This window comes from Gobius niger (genome assembly GCF_951799975.1).
Source record: "Gobius niger genome assembly, chromosome: 20".
NCBI classification, from domain to species: Eukaryota; Metazoa; Chordata; class Actinopteri; order Gobiiformes; family Gobiidae; genus Gobius; species Gobius niger.
The window spans coordinates 1,957,978-1,977,608 of NC_136871.1; the positions used below are offsets into that span (position 1 = coordinate 1,957,978).

General features: G+C 39.6%; 1 protein-coding gene across 1 annotated transcript in view; it reads right to left on the bottom strand.

Moving 5' to 3' along the window:
- Window positions 1-4,619: 4,619 nt before the first annotated feature.
- Window positions 4,620-19,631, bottom strand: part of ripor3 (RIPOR family member 3) — an 89,797-nt gene continuing 74,785 nt past the window's right edge. Inside the window, 8 exon segments of the mRNA XM_079579376.1 lie at window positions 4,620-4,787; window positions 4,853-4,943; window positions 6,888-6,971; window positions 8,448-8,650; window positions 11,743-11,907; window positions 13,897-14,064; window positions 17,716-17,845; window positions 19,458-19,617. Of these exon segments, the coding sequence (XP_079435502.1) occupies window positions 4,687-4,787; window positions 4,853-4,943; window positions 6,888-6,971; window positions 8,448-8,650; window positions 11,743-11,907; window positions 13,897-14,064; window positions 17,716-17,845; window positions 19,458-19,617 (1,102 nt within the window). The 3' untranslated portion in view covers window positions 4,620-4,686.

Sequence of the window (19,631 nt, forward strand, 5' to 3'; positions counted from 1 at the left end):
CTTGTAACTCTCATGGCAGAGGTAGCAGCCATAATGAATGGTCGTCCATTAGTACCTGTGTCATCCGACCCTCATCAACCTGACTTGCTGACACCAAGTGCCCTTCTCACTCAGAAAATCTGTCCCGTCTCTATTCCACCTGGAGACTTTGATCCAAAGGACTTGTACCGGAAGCAGTGGAAACAGGTGCAAAGTCTTGCAAACTCATTCTGGAAACGATGGCGAGAAGAGTATCTTGCAACCCTTCAACCAAGAAGAAAATGGCAAGCAGATCAGCCAAACATAGCCATTGGTGACGTTGTTCTCCTAAAGGACACTCAGGTCAAAAGAAATGAATGGCCTACTGGACTGATTGTGAATACTTATCCTGGTAGAGATAAAAGAGTACGTAAAGTAGATGTAAGAGTAATTAAAGAAGGTACTGCTAAAGTGTACTCAAGACCTATTTCGGAAATGGTGTTATTAGTTAAAGGTTAATAGTGGTATAGCGGTATACCAGGCAGGGAGTGCACTGCCCCCTTGTGGGAACTCTTGTTTATGTTTTGAGTTTTGTGTCTTTTGTCCTTTTGGTGCTTCCGTAGTGCAGTAACGTTCCAAGCATTGAAAGCAGTCTCTAAAACTTCACAGTGTTCCAGCCTGTATTAGTCAATTTGGCTCTACTCAAATATCTGTCTGTAAGTATCGAGATTATATTGATGTTAGCTTCCATTAGACTCCAAATTTAGTCATTTTAGTAAGTTTCCAATTCGTTATTTACAAGAATATATTAGGCGCTAATTTCGTTAGCATCCCTATGGGTTTTTCCATGTATGTTAGCATCGTGCTAATCGCTCGCAAATGAGATCGTTTTTGTTGGTTTGGTTATCTCTGAGCTACTTATTTTATATTTTTACACCAAATGAGATTGTAATATGGACCTTTTGTGTTTCTGTATGTTACAGTTTTACAGTGCTTCAGTAAATAAGCATCAAAACAGCAAGACGCTTCCTGGTGTTTTATTGGAGACTGTTCGCTATCTGTGAAGCTAGTTGACACACTAGTAAAGGCAGAATAACTTCATTAATGGAGTTTGGCAGAATAACTTCATGGTAACTTTCATCAGCACCTGAACGTCTCCAAAAGTATAACTAAAGAGAGTAGGATATAAAGGTGAAGTATTTATTGACTTTTTTTTATTCTGAAGGAATAAACAATTTACAAAAACAGAAAAGTCAGAATAGTAATAGAAAATACAAATGTACAAAATGTTTTAATTAATAAATAAATGTAATCACGTGGCCTGAAGCTGATACACTGCTGTCATTAATGCTGCCATGTAAACACTTATACTTTTCAGACCTTCATTTGTTTCCCTCATAAATAAGGAAAATGACGGTGGAAACAATCACATATTGGTTTACAAGAAAAGACTCTTATTCTTCACATTGCACAGACTCGACCTCAGCTGGATCCACCGACTCTTAAAGGAGGAAGATGCAAAAACAGCTCCAGATCCAAACAGGAAGCTGTGAGGAGGAGACGATGGAGAACAGCGGGTTCTCTCACACGTTCCATCGTCTGCAGGTGGAAAACCCCATCAGGCCTAAGGTCGTCTGCAGCTTCTTCAACGCACCCGGCAGCCAATCAGTGAGCTCGACTGCAGGTAAGGAGGCGGAGCTCACCAGAGCCGTGGGAAGATGTTTTAGTTAGGGGGCGCTGAGGGACAACATTTACCCCCAAAATACTTTTTCTGTGCATTTATTAACCTCTTAACTCCCGCCTGAACCGAGAGCATTTTCTCCAGTTCAGCTTTACCCAAATCCTGTAGGCCAGTGTAACGCCTCATCTGAAAGACCTACAGAACTAAGTTGATCTTTTTCCTCACGTCGTCTCATTTTTGTCAAGTTTTTGTGACTTTTTTTGTCATTTTTTTGTCAAATTATTCACATTTGTTTGTCAAATTCAAATCACTTTTTTGTCAAATTTTTGTCCATTTTTTGTCATTTTTTCGTCAAATTATTCGCATTTTTATGTCAAATTTTCATCACTTTTTCTTCCTTTTTTTCACAATTTTTCGTCAATTTTTTGTCATTTTTTTGTAAATTTTTTGTCACTTTTTCGTCAATGTTTTCTCACTTTTTTCACATTTTCATCCTTGTTTTCGTCTCAGTTTTATCAAATTTTCGTGACTTTTCCGACACTTTTTCGTCAAATTATTCACATTTTTTTTGTCAAATTCAAATAACTTTTTCGTCCATTTTTTCCCCAATTTTTCGTCAAATTTTTGTCCATTTTTGTCAAATTCGTATCACTTTTTCTTCCTTTTTTTTCGCCATTTTCCGTCAAATTTTTCTCATGTTTTTGTCATTTTTTTGTAATTTTTTTGGTCACTTTTTCGTCAAATTATTCACATTTTTTTTGTCAAATTCTTGTCACTTTTTTGTCCATTTTTTCCTCAATTTTTTGTCAAATTATTCGCCATTTTTTGTCAATTTCAAATCACTTTTTCTTCCTTTTTTTTCACAATTTTTCGTCAATTTTTTCTCATGTTTTTGTAAATTTTTTGTCACTTTTTCGTCAAATTATTCACATTTTTTTTTGTCAAATTCTTATCACTTTTTCATTCTTTTTTTTCGCAGTTGTTCGTCAATTTTTTCTCACTTTTTTGTAAATTTTTTGTCACTTTCTCGTCAATGTTTTCTCACTTTTTTCACATTTTCATCCTTGTTTTCGTCTCAGTTTTGTCAAATTTTCGTGACTTTTCTGTCACTTTTTCGTCAAATTATTTGCATTTTTTTTGTCAAATTCTTATAACTTTTTCTTCCTTTTTTTTCGCCATTTTTCGTCAAATTTTTCTCACTTTTTTGTCAATTTTTGTCATTTTTGTCACTTTTTCGTCAATGTTTTCTCACTTTTTTCACATTTTCATCATTGTTTTCGTCTCAGTTTTGTCGCTATTTTCACACCTTTTTTCCAGAAGCTTTTGGACGGGGGTAAAGCTGGAGAAAATGTGCTCGGTTCAGGTGGGAGTTAAGGGGTTAATATTGCCTGCAGTTCACAAACTATCCACCAGGGGGGCTGCAGCGCCCTCAGCACCCTGGGTTCCCACGGCCTTGGAGCTCACTGATTGGCTGCCAGATACGCTCAACACAGAGGGGAGGAGTTGGCGGAAGCAGCGTTGGAGAAACAACAGAACTAGAACATGTTTTTAGAACATGTATTTCGAGTAGCTGTATTCTGGTAAACCTACACTTTGCGAGTGTTTAGTAACTGTAACTGTATTTAAAATAGGCTACAGTTACTTTCCAAATATCAAGGGAAACATTACGTTTTAGCTCCATATTGTGGAGATGTATAAACTTTTAAGTTCATAACACAATTTTATGAAAGTCGATGTACCTTTGCAGAGAAAAGTCTTGTATCAACTGGACACTTGCAGCTTATGGACCAGTGCGGCCTGAATATGTACAAGTATATTTGTCTTTTACAATTATTTGGTTCGGCTCAGATGGAGGTGCGAACATTACGGTGTAGCTCAGGTATGTTTAGGGCAGTGGTTCTCAAACTGGGAGGTCGCCAGAGCATTTAGATAAAATAGCCATATTTTCATTAGCAAATAATCTAATATTTTATTGTAGCGTGTGTGTGCTATTTTACCAGCCATTATTTGTTTGTAGTTTGATGAATTTCCTTTTATCCATTTTTTGTTTTTGTTTTAGTTTTTTAACCCCTTAGCTCCCACCTGAACCGAGCACATTTTCTCCAGCTTTACCCCAATCCAAACGCTTCTGGAAAAAAAGGTGAGACGAAAACAATGATGGAAATGGGACAAAAAAGTGACGAAAAAATGGATGAAAAATGGACGAAAAAAACGACAAAGAATTGACAAAAATGTGACAAAAAATTGACGAAAAAATTACAAAAAAGTGACAAAAAATGGATGAAAAATTGACGAAAAATTGATAAAATTTGACAAAAAAAATACAAAAAATTGACAAAAATTGACGGAAAAAAAAATACAAAAATGTGACAAAAAATGACAAAAAATTATGAAAAATTGACAAAAAATTGACAAAAATTTGACTTAAAAATTACAAAAAATTGACAAAAAAGTGACACAAAATTGATGAAAAATTGACGAAAAAATGACAAATATTTGACAAAAAATTGACAAAAAATTACAAAAAAATAATAAAAAAATATGAAAAAAAGTACAAAATTGTGACAAAAAATGACAAAAAAATGACAAAAAGTTACAAAAATGAGTCGAATACCCAACAAAAAAAAGTGACGACGTGAGGAAAAAGATCCTCTCGGTTCAGGCGGGAGTTAAGAGGTTAAGAATTATGTCGGCGACTCTTTCCATTTCTCACGGCGTGACCCGGGCGGGGGGTCACGACTCCCTTTTACTGTTAAAATGGGGGTCGTGGCTCCAAAAGGTTGAGAACCACTGGTTTAGGGGATACTCGGCGTTACATCCATCTTCCTTCACTTCATCCGTGGCCAGATCGTGGAGGAAACAGCCTCAGCAGAGCTTTCCAGACTTCCCTCATCCCAGACACTTCCTCTTCTGCTCTTTCGGGGAGATCCCATTCTCAGGATACAGAGTGTTTCTTAGCGCTTCGTCTGACGGGATTTCTTCTTCAATACAACTAAACCCTGACCTTCGTATTCAGTCCCTCGTCCCTCCCATCACTTCCTGGACTTTTATAAAATGGTGATTTGGGTCTCCAGGTTCCTGTAGGCCTCCTCCTGCAGCTCACTGTCGATCTGGTCCATCTTCTGAAAGGCCGCGTGCCCTTTCTTACCTGCGACGGAAAAGCAGATGAGCGCCTCGACTTCAGGTTTGATGGAAATTACATTAAATCGTTACCGAAAGAAAGAGCCGTCTCTTTGGCGGCGCCGCGGACGTCGTCGTTCGCCGACCTCCACAGCTCGGCGATGTGGTCCACGCTCTCCGTCGCCTACAAGACGGAAAACGGACACAAGCTGGGATCATGGTAGAGAAGCAGGGCCGGAAAAACAGCCCTGGACTCTGACCAGCCCGGCCCAAATGAGCGTAAATGAGACACTTCCACAAATACATGTTTTAACCTCTGACCCCCCGCCTAAACCAAATGCATTCTGTCCTCTTTTGAAAGCTAAGACCCACAAAACTGACCTTTTTCATCGCGCTGTTGCTGTGTTGTGTCGCCTTTTTTTTTTTTTTTTTCTTTTTTTTTTTTTTTTTTTGTTGAATTTTTGTTGAATTTTTGTTGAATTTTTGTCACATTTTTGTCACATTTTTGTCACATTTTTGTCACATTTTTGTAGAATTTTTGTTGAATTTTTGTCACATTTTTGTTGAATTTTTGTTGAATTTTTGTTGAATTTTTGTCACATTTTTGTTGAATTTTTGTTGAATTTTTGTCACATTTTTGTCACATTTTTGTTGAATTTTTGTCACATTTTTGTCACATTTTTGTTGAATTTTTGTCACATTTTTGTTGAATTTTTGTTGAATTTTTGTTGAATTTTTGTTGAATTTTTGTTGAATTTTTGTCACATTTTTGTTGAATTTTTGTCACATTTTTGTTGAATTTTTAATTATTTTTTCTATCATTTTTTGTTGTGTTTTTTTGTCCGTGTTTTTCTCTTTTTCTCGCTATTTTAATGCTCTTCTTTTAGCTTTTAGATTTGGGTAAAGCTCGGTTGAGGCCGGACCGGTGGCCCTAGAGCCGGTGGCCCTTCTGTGCTCCTCCAGAATGGACACATGGCCAGTCCGCCCCTGTAGAGAAGTTATTTTTAGGTTGATAGAGCGGCTTTTTACATCCAATTCTTGATTAGACACTAAAAATGATTTCTTTTTACATCTAAGAACACATTTTCCAAAGCCTAGATCTCAGCCCCAGTGGGATTCTAGATTAGATTTTGTTATCTGACCGGCAAATGTTATATTAAAAAGAGCCAGTCTTTTGAACGGCTCTTTGAAATGAACGGATCCCAAAGACTCGGCTCCCAGTTGAGAGCCGTGAATCCCATCACGAGTCTGGACTATGGGCCTGTGGGGGGAATGGGAAACCCTACCAGGGCCGGACTGGGACCGAAAACCAGCCCCAGCCATGTTTTTGTTGCTTTTTCATGACTTTTTTGTGGCTTTTTGGCCTGTTTTCGTCACTTTTTTGTTGTGTTTTCGTCTCTTGTTTTTCGGGGTTTTTTTTCATGTTATTGTTGTTTTTTCATTACTTTTTTCTCACTGTTTTTACCCTTTTTTGTCACTTTTTCGTTGTGTTTTCGTCTCTGGTTTTTCAGGGGTTTTTTTCATGTTATTGTAGTTTTTTCAACGCTTTTTTCATCGCTTTGTCGTCACGTTTTGTTGTGTTTTTGTCACTTTTTTTGTTGCTTTTCCAGCACAGTTTTGTTTTTGGATGCTTTTCTTTTAACCCCTTAACTCCCACCTGAACCGAGCACATTTTCTCCAGCTTGGCTTTACCCAAATCTAAAAGCTTCTTGGGAAAAAAAGCGTGAGAAAAAAAAAGTAAAATGTTTTAAAATGTGACAAAATAGTGATGAAAGTGCTGCAAAATAGTGACAAATACCCAACAAAAAAAGGGACAAAAGTGCAACATAACAGCAGCAAAATAGTGACAAATAAGAGACAAAAATGTGGCAATAATGTGATAAATAGAGAAACAGTGATAAAAAGAGAAAACGTCAACAAAAAGTGACAACAACGTGAGGAAAAAGATCGTGGGTCTTAGCTTTCAAACGAGGCGTTACTCAGGCCTATGGGCAAAGAGAGAATGCTTCGGTTTAGGCGGGTGGTAAGAGGTGAAGCTTTTAGATTTGGGTAAAGCTCGGTTTCGCCCGGGGTTAAGGGTGGACATATGGAGAGTCCGCCCCTGGTGTGTGATGTGCAGAGCTCTTACCCTGAGACGTTTGAGAGCCAGGCAGGAGCACTGCTGGACCTGAGCGTCAGAGCTTCTCAAACTCTCGGTGAAGTAAACCACGGCCTGAAAAGCAAAACAATACTTATTAGAACAGCTTTACTGATGCAGCTGGCAATTCATCAAATTTGCTGGATGCTTTTTCTGGGGTTCAGTGGATTATTTTACTTCAGAGAGTTCTTAATGATCCTGAAGGAGCAGCTTATGAGCTAAAGGCATTCGAGACCTACACATTTCTTCTTCTGAGACACTGAAGAGGCACCAAGAGCCCCCACAGCTGCAGCCCAGGTAACACCAGGAGTAGTTTGAAATCCGTGCAGTAATCTTCACTTTACTGTGCAGATGCCAAACTACTCCTGGTCTTATTACGCCTTACAATATAGTTCCTTTTATCCCCTTAGAAAATCCACATTGTTTAATTTTGTGTAATTATACTTTGTAGTGGAACACTTCACGTTTCATTTTTTGTCATTTTTTGTCATTTTTTTGTCATTTTTTGTGGGTTTTTTTGTCATTTTTTTGTCATTTTTTAGTTAAAGTTTTGTCCTTTTTTTGGTCATTTTTTGTACATTTTTTTGTCATTTTTTTGTCATTTTTTTGTCGTTTTTTTTGTTGTTTTTTTGTCATTTTTTTTGTCATTTTTTGGTCTTTTTTTTGGTCATTTTTTGTCGGTTTTTTGTCGGTTTTTTTGTACATTTTTGTCATTTTTTTGTCTTTTTTTGTCATTTTTTGTCATTTTTGGGTCATTTTTTTGTCGTTTTTTTTGTCGTTTTTTTGTTGTTTTTTTTGTCGTTTTTTTGTCGTTTTTTGTCATTTTTTTGTCGTTTTTTTGTCTTTTTTTGGTCGTTTTTTTGTCATTTTTTGGTCTTTTTTTGTTTGTTTTAGTCATTTTTTGTCATTTTTTGTCGTTTTTTTGTCGTTTTTTTGTACATTTTTTGCCATTTTTTGGTCATTTTTTGGTCATTTTTTTGGTCATTTTTTTGTCGTTTTTTTGTCGTTTTTTTGTCGTTTTTTGTCATTTTTTTGTCATTTTTTTGTCATTTTTTTGTCATTTTTTTGTCATTTTTTAGTCATTTTTTGGTCGTTTTTTGGTCGTTTTTTTGTCATTTTTTTGTCGTTTTTTGTCATTTTTTTGTCATTTTTTTGTCGTTTTTTTGTCATTTTTTTGTCATTTTTTTGGTCATTTTTTGGTCATTTTTTGGTCATTTTTTAGTCATTTTTTGGTCGTTTTTTTGTCTTTTTTTTGTCTTTTTTTTGTCGTTTTTTGTCATTTTTTTGTCATTTTTTTGTCTTTTTTTTGTCGTTTTTTGTCATTTTTTTGTCATTTTTTTGTCTTTTTTCTGTCATTTTTTTGTCATTTTTTTTCCGTCTGCGCTGTGTTTACGTGACTGAAGATCAGACAGGTCCTAAAGAACTCGTCACAGCTCAGGTAAGAACATATCTCAGTGTGTAAAAACGCTGGCCTGTTCCTTTAAGACGGTGGAGTGAGATATATCATTCTGCAAAGTTGCGTTCCAGAACGTCCTCCTTCTCGCCGCTCACCTTGCCCCTGAAGCGCTTGCTGCTGGCCGCCCGGCTCAGACAGCTGGCCGCAGCCTTGCACACTTTCTGCTGGGAGTCCGTCTGCAGAGAGGCCAGAGTGTGCATGGTCTGTCTCAGAGGCAGCAGCTCACACAAGCGCCTCTGCTTCAGTTTGTTCAGGGCTTTCCTGCGCTTCGGCCCCTGCAGACTCCACAGCACGTGCTCTGCAACACAACACACACACATGTCAGGGGGGGTCAGAGGAGCTCCAGCACCTAACCCTCAGGTGGATTCAGGTGAGAAACAAGATTAACCTGAACCTGCACTGAGCACATTCTCTCCAGTTTGGCTTCTTGAAAATAAGCACCAAAAAAAGCGATGAAAATGAGACATGAATGAGGATGAAAAAGCAACAAAAACAGAACAGAGCAGCTACAAAAAACGACAAAATCCTGGGGAAAAAAGCAACAAAAAATGTGTAAAGGTCAGCTCACACTACAGGACTTTTCTAGGCGTAAAGGATTTTATATAGAATGGGGGGTCCACACTACACGACTGGATTCAGTGCGATTAGAACGTCTGGGGGTTCACACTTAACGCCTGAGAATCGTCAGAGCGACTCACGATTCTGACAAACAGCTGATGTTTTATAACACAGCGCGTCTGTCGTCTCTACGGCTTCAAAACTGAGCCCAAATCCACAAAGACAGGCCTGTGTTTGTGAGCGCGGGATAACGTGTGTGTCCCGATTGGTCAACGGTGTCAACAATGTCACAACACCGCAGCGCTAGCTTACTGCTACTACGGAGCTTCAACTGGGCTATAGTTCTGTCACATGGAGATAAAAGTCGGCGACAGGAAGAAGCGGGACGTATTTCAGTGGATTTAATAAGAAAAGGAGACGGGCCTCAGGATGGAGGAGACGGAGGAGAAAGCGGGGAGGCTAGCCACCGTTAGCGGGGAGGCTAGCCACCGTTAGCCGCTGTTAGCGGTGAGGTGAAGCTAAACAGTTCGTCTCCAAACTCAGTAAGAGCCGCTAAACTCGTTGAAATGTAGCTGGAAAAGGTGGTTGCCGTAAAAACTTGCCATGTACTTTTTTCTCACATTTATGACAGTGATCTACAGCAAAAGTTTCAAATTGATATCTGTGAATATACATTTTTTCCCTATTCACCTGCAGTGTCTTGCCTTAAAAGTCCTTATATTTGAGCAGCATCAGCTTCGTGGTTGTATAAGCTACGCAGCGGCGGAGTGATCTGCTTAAAATAGTCCCTAAAAATGCGATCATTCATGTGATGCAGGTCAGTTATATTCCCAAAAATTATTCTATCGAATATTCTATTCACAGACGTTTATATGGTTAGTCTGGTGTTATCAGTGATTTGCCTCAGGTGCTCTGTGGAGCGGGTCACACTGTTTTTAATGCAGGCTAGCTGATACCATAGACATGCACTAGCCTAGCGTCACTAAGCTTTTCAAATATAAGAACTGCATGAATTTAAGAAAAAAATATCTCCAGAAATCAGCAACACTCTGGATAACGAGGAAATGAGGCCCTGTGTCAAACATCCTGAAACATCCCTTTAAGAGGTTAATACAGTTTTCCATCCATCCATTTTCTTCTGCTATGTCCAGGGCCGGGTCTCGGAGGCAGCAGTCCACCAGGCCACAGAGACATAGACCTCCAGCAGGGGCGGACTGGCCATGTGTCCGTTCTGGAAGAGCACAGAAGGGCCACCAGTCCCGCCTCAACCGAGCTTTACCCAAATCTAAAAGCTAAAAAGAAAAGCATCAAAATAGCGGGAAAAAAGAGAAAATCACGGACAAAAAAAACACAACAAAAAATGATAGAAAAAATAATTAAAAATGTAACAAAAATGTAACAAAAATGTAACAAAAATGTGACAAAAATTCAACAAAAATGGGACAAAAATTCAACAAAAATTCAACAAAAAATCAACAAAAATTCAACAAAAATGCAACAAAAATGTGACAAAAATGCAACAAAAATGCAACAAAAATGCAACAAAAATTCAACAAAAATTCAACAAAAATTTAACAAAAATTTAACAAAAATTCTACAAAAATTCTACAAAAATGTGACAAAAATTCAACAAAAATTCAACAAAAATGCAACAAAAATGCAACAAAAATGCAACAAAAATGCAACAAAAATTCAACAAAAATTCAACAAAAATTCAACAAAAATTCAACAAAAATGCGACAAAAATGCAACAAAAATGCAACAAAAATGCAACAAAAATGCAACAAAAATGCAACAAAAATGCAACAAAAATTCAACAAAAATTCAACAAAAATTCAACAAAAATTCAACAAAAATTCAACAAAAATTCAACAAAAATTTAACAAAAATTTAACAAAAATTTAACAAAAATGCAACAAAAATGCAACAAAAATGCAACAAAAATGCAACAAAAATGCAACAAAAATTCAACAAAAATTCAACAAAAATTCAACAAAAATTCAACAAAAAATGCGACAAAAATGTGACAAAAATTCAACAAAAAATCAACAAAAATGCGACAAAAATGTGACAAAAATGCGACAAAAATTCAACAAAAATTCAACAAAAATTCAACAAAAAATCAACAAAAATGTGACAAAAATTCAACAAAAATGCGACAAAAATTCAACAAAAATTCAACAAAAATTCAACAAAAATTCAACAAAAATGTGACAAAAATTCAACAAAAAATCAACAAAAATGCGACAAAAATGAGAAGAAAAAAAAACATACAAAAGGTGACACAACACAGCAGCAGCGTGAGGAAAAAGGTCAGTTTTGTGGGTCTTAGCTTTCAAAAGAGGACAGAATGCATTTGGTTCAGGCGCGGGGTAAGAGGTTAAAACATGTGGAAGTGTCGCATTTACGCTCATGTGGGCCAGGCTGGTCAGAGTCCAGGGCTGTTTTTCAGTCCCAGTCCGGCCCTGACCTCCAGTGTGTCCTCCCTTATACACTTTTGTACTGCCATCCTTGAACAACGCAGTTCCCCTATAGTCTACACACAGCAATTTGGATAAATGTGCTATTTTTTTTTGGTTGTTTCCTCAAATACTACAGAAAAACGTGTTCCAAAATACCATGTCTTGAAAATGCACAGGGTCTTGTTTCTTTGTTATTTCTTGGGTCAAAGTTCAAGGGCATTTTAACTCCTTCACACGCTCAAAGTCGTAACTCAACACTTCACACGCTCGTTATGTCGGCCATGTTGGGAAGGTCACGGGCCATGTTGGGAAGGTCACGGGGCGGGGCTTCAGTGAAGTGCTGTGAAAACATTTAACTTTGTCTGCTCACCTTCTGTGGAGAGCCGTGAGACGTGCCCCCCCAGGTCGGAGATGTCCCAGCGCTTCATGTAGAGGGACAGCTGGAACAGGGTGACCCGCTCCGGGCTCAGGGGGGGGCGAGGGCTGGGGACGGCGCTGCAAACTGACTGGACCTGCTGCACCAGCCGAGCGAAGACTGAGGAGAGAGGGGGGGGGGGCGTGTCAATAACAGATTCATGATCACGACCACATTATATTAACAGTAGCTAACCTAGCTGCTCACTCTCCTCTACAAACATTTAGCAAACACTAAATCCATCTCATACGTTCCTGTCAGTCACTAATTACGCCTTTATCTGATTCAGCTGTGTCACGCGTTGCTATGGCGACGCCACAGCGGAGTGACATCCCAGTGATTTAACTACCGGACTACGTGTGCGGTTACACCAAAAAAATGCACCAGCCAATCAGAATCCAGTATTCACCCAGACCATGGGATAAGTTTTGTTAATATGAGGGGATCGGCATTTATAAGTTATCTTCTGCCCACTCCCTTTGGGAATATTGTTGAATAATGACTCTGTCTGTGACCTCGCAGCCCAAATAAACCAAATAAAGAACCTGCTGCTGGTGTTGCCTGAGCTTTATTAAAACCACCTAAACTGTTTCCACCTATACAGTCCGGACACTTCAAAGCTACAGTTCTCCCGGATAGTGAGAGTAACTGTCCAAAACAACGAATGAGTCCTGTCCCCTTTTCAAATAAGTAATTAAAAACCTCCATAACACACGCACAAGAGATTACAAGTGATGACGTCAGTTTTCCTTGTTAAACTTTAGGATTACACCCGTCTGAACCAATGTTAATTTTGTCGACTAAAATATTTAGTCTTAATTTTAGTCAAAGTGATATTTTTGACGCCTAAAATTGGACTAAAACTAAATTAAAAGTTTCTCATGAGACTAAAACTGTGACTAAAATGTCCAGATATTTGAGTCGACTAAAATAAGACTAAATAAAAATGAAAAGGAGAGACTAAAATCATCCAAACTTGTATTGAGCGTCTGAAAGAGCCTCAGATCATGTAAAGGATCAGCTCTGAGCTTTGTTCATGTGGAGCAGAAACATGAAGCAGAGGAACAACATTAAATATGATTATCATCAGGGCCGGACTGGGACTGAAAAACAGCCCCGGACTCTGGTCAGTCTGGTCCAAATTAGCGTAAATGCGACACTTCCACAAATACATATGTTAACCTCTGACCCCCCGCCTTAACCGAGAGCATTTTCTCCAGTTCGGCTTTACCCAAATCTAAAAGCTTCTTGACTGGAGAGCAACACTGTAACGCCTCATTTGAAAGCTAAAATCTAGAAAAGTGACGGTAACTTTTTGTCACGTTGTCGCTGCATTTTTGTTTGTTGTTGTTGAGTTTTTGTTGAGTTTTTGTTGAATTTTTGTTGAATTTTTGTCACATTTTTGTTGAATTTTTGTTGAATTTTTGTTGAATTTTTGTTGAATTTTTGTTGAATTTTTGTCACATTTTTGTTGAGTTTTTGTCACATTTTTGTTGAGTTTTTGTCACATTTTTGTTGAGTTTTTGTCACATTTTTGTTGAATTTTTGTTGAGTTTTTGTCACATTTTTTTTTTAATTTTTGTCACATTTTTGTTGAATTTGTGTCACTTTTTTGTTGAATTTTTGTTGAATTTTTGTTGAATTTTTGTCACATTTTTGTTGAATTTTTGTCACATTTTTGTTGAATTTTTAATTATTTTTTCTATCATTTTTTGTTGTGTTTTTTTGTCCGTGTTTTTCCCGCTATTTTGATGCTTTTCTTTTAGCTTTTAGATTTGGGTAAAGCTCGGTTTCGCCCGGGGGTAAGGGTGAGGTAAAGTGAGAGGCCAGGCTGGTGGCCCTAGAGCCAGTGGCCCTTCTGTGCTTTTCCAGGAAGGACATACGGCCAGTCCGCCCCTGGTTATAATGAATATTATAAATATAAGTCGACTAAATTGACATGCAATTTTAGTCGACTGAAACTAGACTAAAATTGAGAAGTTTTTTTTGACTAAATCTTGACTAAAACTAAAATAAAAGATGTTTTCCAAATGAACACCGGTCTGAGCTGCTGTAAAAGTCCATATTGTGAATGATTCATGGATCCTGAATTGCAGGCGTTGTTTTTACCTCTCTCTGATTGGCCGGGCTGCTTGGCCTTGACTTTGTGCGTGTAGCGTTGGCGGAGGCAGCGGGAGAAGCTGTCGGCGTGGCAACAGAAGGGAGCGGCGGCGACGTCATCGGCACAATCCTCCCACAGCTGCAGCACGTCACGGCTCCTCTGGGCTGTGGGGAGGACTGGAGCGGGAGGAAGACGTGTTATTCACACCGAGCACGCCGTACCGGGGCCTGACAGTGATCTGAACCACACGTACTGTACGAAATCAGATTCAGGAGAGACCGGCACCGAGGCAACTTCATTTCAAAGGTTTCGTTAATTACCAGCGAAGGGGCCATTTTATGAAGAAACGTTGGAGAAAAACATACAAGAGTGTCCAAGGAACCCAGGGTGCTGAGGGCGCTGCAGCACCCCCCGTGGTGGATAGTTTGTGAACCGCAGGCAATATTAAACTCTTAACTCCCACCTGAACCGAGCACATTTTCTCCAGCTTTACCCCAATCCACAAGCTTCTGGAAAAAAGGTGTGAAAATCGCGACAAAACTGAGACGAAAACAAGGATGAAAATGTGAAAAAAGTGAGAAAACATTGACGGAAAAGTGACAAAAATTTTACAAAAAATGACAAAAATTTGACGAAAAATTTACAAAAAATGGACAAAAAAGTGATAAGAGTTTGACAAAAAAATGCGATAATTTTGACGAAAAAGTGACAAAATTTTTACCAAAATTGACAAAAAAATGACGAAAAATGTAGAAAAAATAGATGAAAAAGCAATAAGAATTTGACAAAAAAAATGCGATAATTTTGACAAGAAAGTGACAAAAATGGACAAAAAATGTATGAAAAAGTGAGAAAAATTTGACGAAAAATTGAGAAAAAATAGACGAAAAATTTACAAAAATTGACAAAAATTTGACGAAAAATTTAGAAAAAATGGACAAAAAAGTGATAAGAATTTGACAAAAAAATGTGAATAATTTGACAAGAAAATGACAAAAAAATTACTAAAAATGACAAAAAATTTACAAAAATTTGACAAAAAATGCGAATAATTTGACGAAAAAGTGACAAAAAAGTCACGAAAACTTGACAAAAATGAGACGACTGCCCGACAAAAAAGTGATGAAAAAAAATCTGACGTGAGGAAAAAGATCCATTTAGTTTTGTAGGTCTTAGCTTTCAAATGAGGCGTTACACTGGCCTACAGGATTTGGGTAAAGCTGAACTGGAGTTAAGAGGTTAATAAATAGGATTTATGCACAGAAAAAGTATTTTAGGGGTAAATTTATCCCTCAGCGCCCCCTAACTAAAACATCTTCCCACGGTTCTGAAAGTGACTAAATTAAAAGGGAAGTATGTGAGAGTATATGCAACTACAACTCCCGCCTTAACCGAGCAAGTCAGATTCAGGAGAGACCGGCGCTGAGGCAACTTCATTTCAAAGGTTTCGTTAATTACCAGCGAAGGGGCCATTTTATGAAGAAAAGTTGGAGAAAAACATACAAGAGTGTCCAAGGCCGTGGGATCCCAGGGTGCTGAGGGCGCTGCAGCACCCCCCGTGGTGGATAGTTTGTGAACTGCAGGCAATATTAACCCCTTAACTCCCACCTGAACCGAGCACATTTTCTCCAGCTTTGCCCCAATCCAAAAGCTTCTGGAAAAAAGCTGTGAAAATGGCAACAAAACTGAGACGAAAACAAGGATGAAAATGTGGAAAAAGTGAGAAAACATTGACGGAAAAGTGACAAAAAATGGACAAAAAATGGACAAAAAATAACAAAAATTGACAAAAATTTGACAAAAAAGTTAGAAAAATTGGACGAAAAATGGTGAAAAAAAAGACGACAAAGTGACAAAAAATTGACAAAAATTGACAAAAATTTGACAAAAAAATGCGAATAATTTGACGAAAAAGTGACAAAAAATTAGACGAAAAATTTAGAAAAAATTGACGAAAAATGGAGAAAAAAAGGACGAAAAAGTGATAAGAATTTGACAAAAAAATATGAATAATTTGCTAAAAAAATGACAAAAAAGTCACGAAAATTTGACAAAAATGAGACGACTGCCCGACAAAAAAAGTGATGAAAAAAATGTGACGTGAGGAAAAAGATCCATTTAGTTTTGTAGGTCTTTCAAATGAGGCGTTACACTGGCCTACAGGATTTGGGTAAAGCTGAACTGGAGAAAATGCTCTCGGTTCAGGCGGGAGGTTAATAAATAGGATTTATGCACAGAAAAAGTATTTTGGGGGTACATTTGGTCCCTCAGCGCCCCCTAACTAAAACATCCTCCCACGACTCTGAAAGTGTCTAAATTAAAAGGGAAGTATGTGAGAGTATATGCAACTACAACTCCCGCCTTAACCGAGCGCAATTTCTCCAGCTCGGCTTTACCTAAATCTAAAAGCTTTTGCCTACAGGCCCGTGTAACGCCTCATTTCAAAGGCCTGATGTCACATTGTGGTCGCTTTTTTTTGTTACTTTTTTGTTGATTTTTGTGGCTTTATTATTGTGTTTTCTTGTTGAGTTTTTGTCTTTTTTCTTGCTGCATTTTACTTACTTTTTTGTCACATTTTTTGGCTTGTTTTTTTTTGCTCTTTTGAGGCTGGTTTGGTCACTTTTCCATTGCGTTTTCATCCTTGATTTCCTCTCGTTTTTGTGGCTCTTTAGACGCTGTATTCAAGAAGCTTATAGATTTGGGTAAAGCCAAACTGAAGAAAAGTGCTCGGTTCAGATGGTTAAAGGGACTATACAGAGTTTAAAAATGTTAAAACTAAGTACTTTCCTCCCCCTTCATGTTCCAGCCCAGACCTGTTCACCACAACTGCCTCTAAAATCCTGCCCTGTCACTCAGAAACGTGTTACTTCGGGTCTGAAATAGAAGCTGCAGTTCCACGTATGACCTGAGGTGGCAGTAGTGAGTATAAAATAGCCAATTTGCATCTCGTCCCTTTAACAAAAGCAATCTGCAAAATAAGTCCGTACGAGCATATAAGCCCTTGATTTGAGCTGGCAAGAAAAAAGATCTGTTGCTCAATCAAGGCCGTGGGAGCCCAGGGTGCTGAGGGCGCTGCAGCACCCCTGGTGGATATTTTGGGAACTGCAGGCAATATTAACCCCTTAACTCCCACCTGAACCGAGCACATTTTCTCCAGCTTTACCCCAATCCAAAAGCTTCTGGGAAAAAGGCGTGAAAATAGCAACAAAACTGAGACGAAAACAAGGATGAAAATGTGACAAAAGTGAGAAAACATTGACGGAAAAGTGACAAAAAAAATGACAAAAATGAACAAAAATTTGACGACAAATTGCGGAAAAATGGACGAAAAAGTGAAAAAAATTTGAACAAAAATGGACAAAAAATCGCGACTCGAGTCTGACTCGAGTCAAGTCATGTGACTCGAGTCTCCCACCTCTGCTATATAAATTCAAATGATAAAATATTAAGCTGAGGCTCCAAAATAAGGTTAGGTTATAAAAATAAGTCTATTTTTATGCTCCATATACATCACATGTCCACTTTAAGTCATTTATCTCACTTAAGATGGTCATTTTTCCAGTGTTTCAAAGGGACTTGTTTCTACTTGGTTTATAAATTTACACTCAGCCCTGTTAAAATAAAGGCTTCTTGGAGAAAATTTAAATTGAGAGTTTTCTATGCAGGAAGAGTGGCTTGTTTTTTCTTTTCTTTCTCAAAACAAGTGACGTAGGAAGAGAGAGGAGTTCATTTTCACAGGACTTGTTCATGGCCCTTATGTACAGTATTGAATGTCTGTATAATCTAATCTGTGCTGTATGTGGTCGATCTTAGTGAAGTAAACTCACCGTCTTTGGCCGAGATGTGCTCGTTCTTCTCCAGCAGCAGAGAGCTGATTCTGTCCAGGGCCTCGGTCTGGAGCGACACCTCCTCCAAAAGGTCCCGTCTGGAGGGGGCGAAGTCTGTCACCCGCAAAACCTGATCCACAACAGAGGGAAGACCTTTGACATGAAGAGCTTCAGACGCAGGAGTCTGGAAACATGTGGACATTTACAGCCTGGTCCTTTAACTAACGCAGTTCGAGATGTGATTATGGCAAAGTTAACAGTTAATAATAACAGTAATAACAGTTAATATGCACATGTTTCTGCATGAGCTCATGTGTGAAATTCATAAGTTGCTTTTGAAATAAGCCTAAAGGTTCATAATTAGGCAGTGTTTATCATCTTTGAGTATTTTATAACAAAAATGTGGCCCTGGGTGTTGGAGAATGTTCCAGCCCCCGCACAGTTGACCAAGGACACCTCGTGCTGCCCATGGTTGGCCTTCTTTATTAATAACTCCATCTATGCCGGCGTCATCTTTGTGTTGCTGTTTGCCCCTGATACTTATCTGTTTCCCTTGGCAGAACAAAGCCTTTCAGAGGCTGCTCTAAAGGCCGAGCTCACCGGAGCTGCAGTGGCCGTGACAGTGTCAGTGGAAGTCTCCACAACGTCTCTGCAACTCTTACTGATACTGAAGGTGCTTCTCACTGGACTGGAGTCTATACCGAGACTCGAGTCGCCACTCACAGGTTGAGGACAACAAAAAGTGTTTGCAGGGCTGTCACTGCTGCTTGAGACTGCCCCACATGGAGACTTGTTCAAGTCTCTATGCAGTCTCTCCTGAAATCACCGAGACGACCTGGAGACTCGCCTCATCTCCTGGAGACTCGCCTCATCTCCAGGAGACTCGCCTCATCTCCTGGAGACTCGCCTCATCTCCTGGAGACTCGCTTCATCTCCAGGAGACTCGCTTCATCTCCAGGAGACTGGCCTCATCTCCAGGAGACTCGCCTCATCTCCTGGAGACTCGCCTCATCTCCTGGAGACTCGCCTCATCTCCAGGAGACTCGCCTTATCTCCAGGAGACTCGCCTCATCTCCAGGAGACTCGCCTCATCTCCAGGAGACTCGCCTCATCTCCAGGAGACTCGCCTCATCTCCAGGAGACTCGCCTCATCTCCTGGAGACTCGCCTCATCTCCAGGAGACTCGCCTCATCTCCTGGAGACTCGCCTCATCTCCAGGAGACTCGCCTCATCTCCAGGAGACTCGCCTCATCTCCAGGAGACTCGCCTCATCTCCAGGAGACTCGCCTCATCTCCTGGAGACTCGCCTCATCTCCAGGAGACTCGCCTCATCTCCTGGAGACTCGCCTCATCTCCAGGAGACTCGCCTCATCTCCAGGGGACTCGCCTCATCTCCTGGAGACTCGCCTTATCTCCAGGAGACTCGCCTCATCTCCAGGAGACTCGCCTCATCTCCAGGGGACTCGCCTCATCTCCTGGAGACTCGCCTTATCTCCAGGAGACTCGCCTCATCTCCAGGAGACTCGCCTCATCTCCTGGAGACTCGCCTCATCTCCAGGAGACTCGCCTCATCTCCAGGAGACTCGCCTCATCTCCAGGAGACTCGCCTCATCTCCAGGAGATGAGGCGAGTCTCCTGGAGACTCGCCTCATCTCCTGGAGACTCGCCTTATCTCCAGGGGACGTCTCAGAGACATCTCGACAGTAACTCGAGTCTGGCATATGTTTTTAGCGAGTTGTAACCTGTAACAGGCTGCAGCAGATGTCCAGGTGAGTCTCCAGGGCCTGGTCCAGACTCCAGTTCCCAGAAGTCAGTGGGGCGACCTCCAGCTCCTCCACTGACGCCGACTGACTGCGCTGCGACGCGAGGCTCCTCAGGGCGCTCTCTTTGAAGGAACTGATGCTACAAACACACAC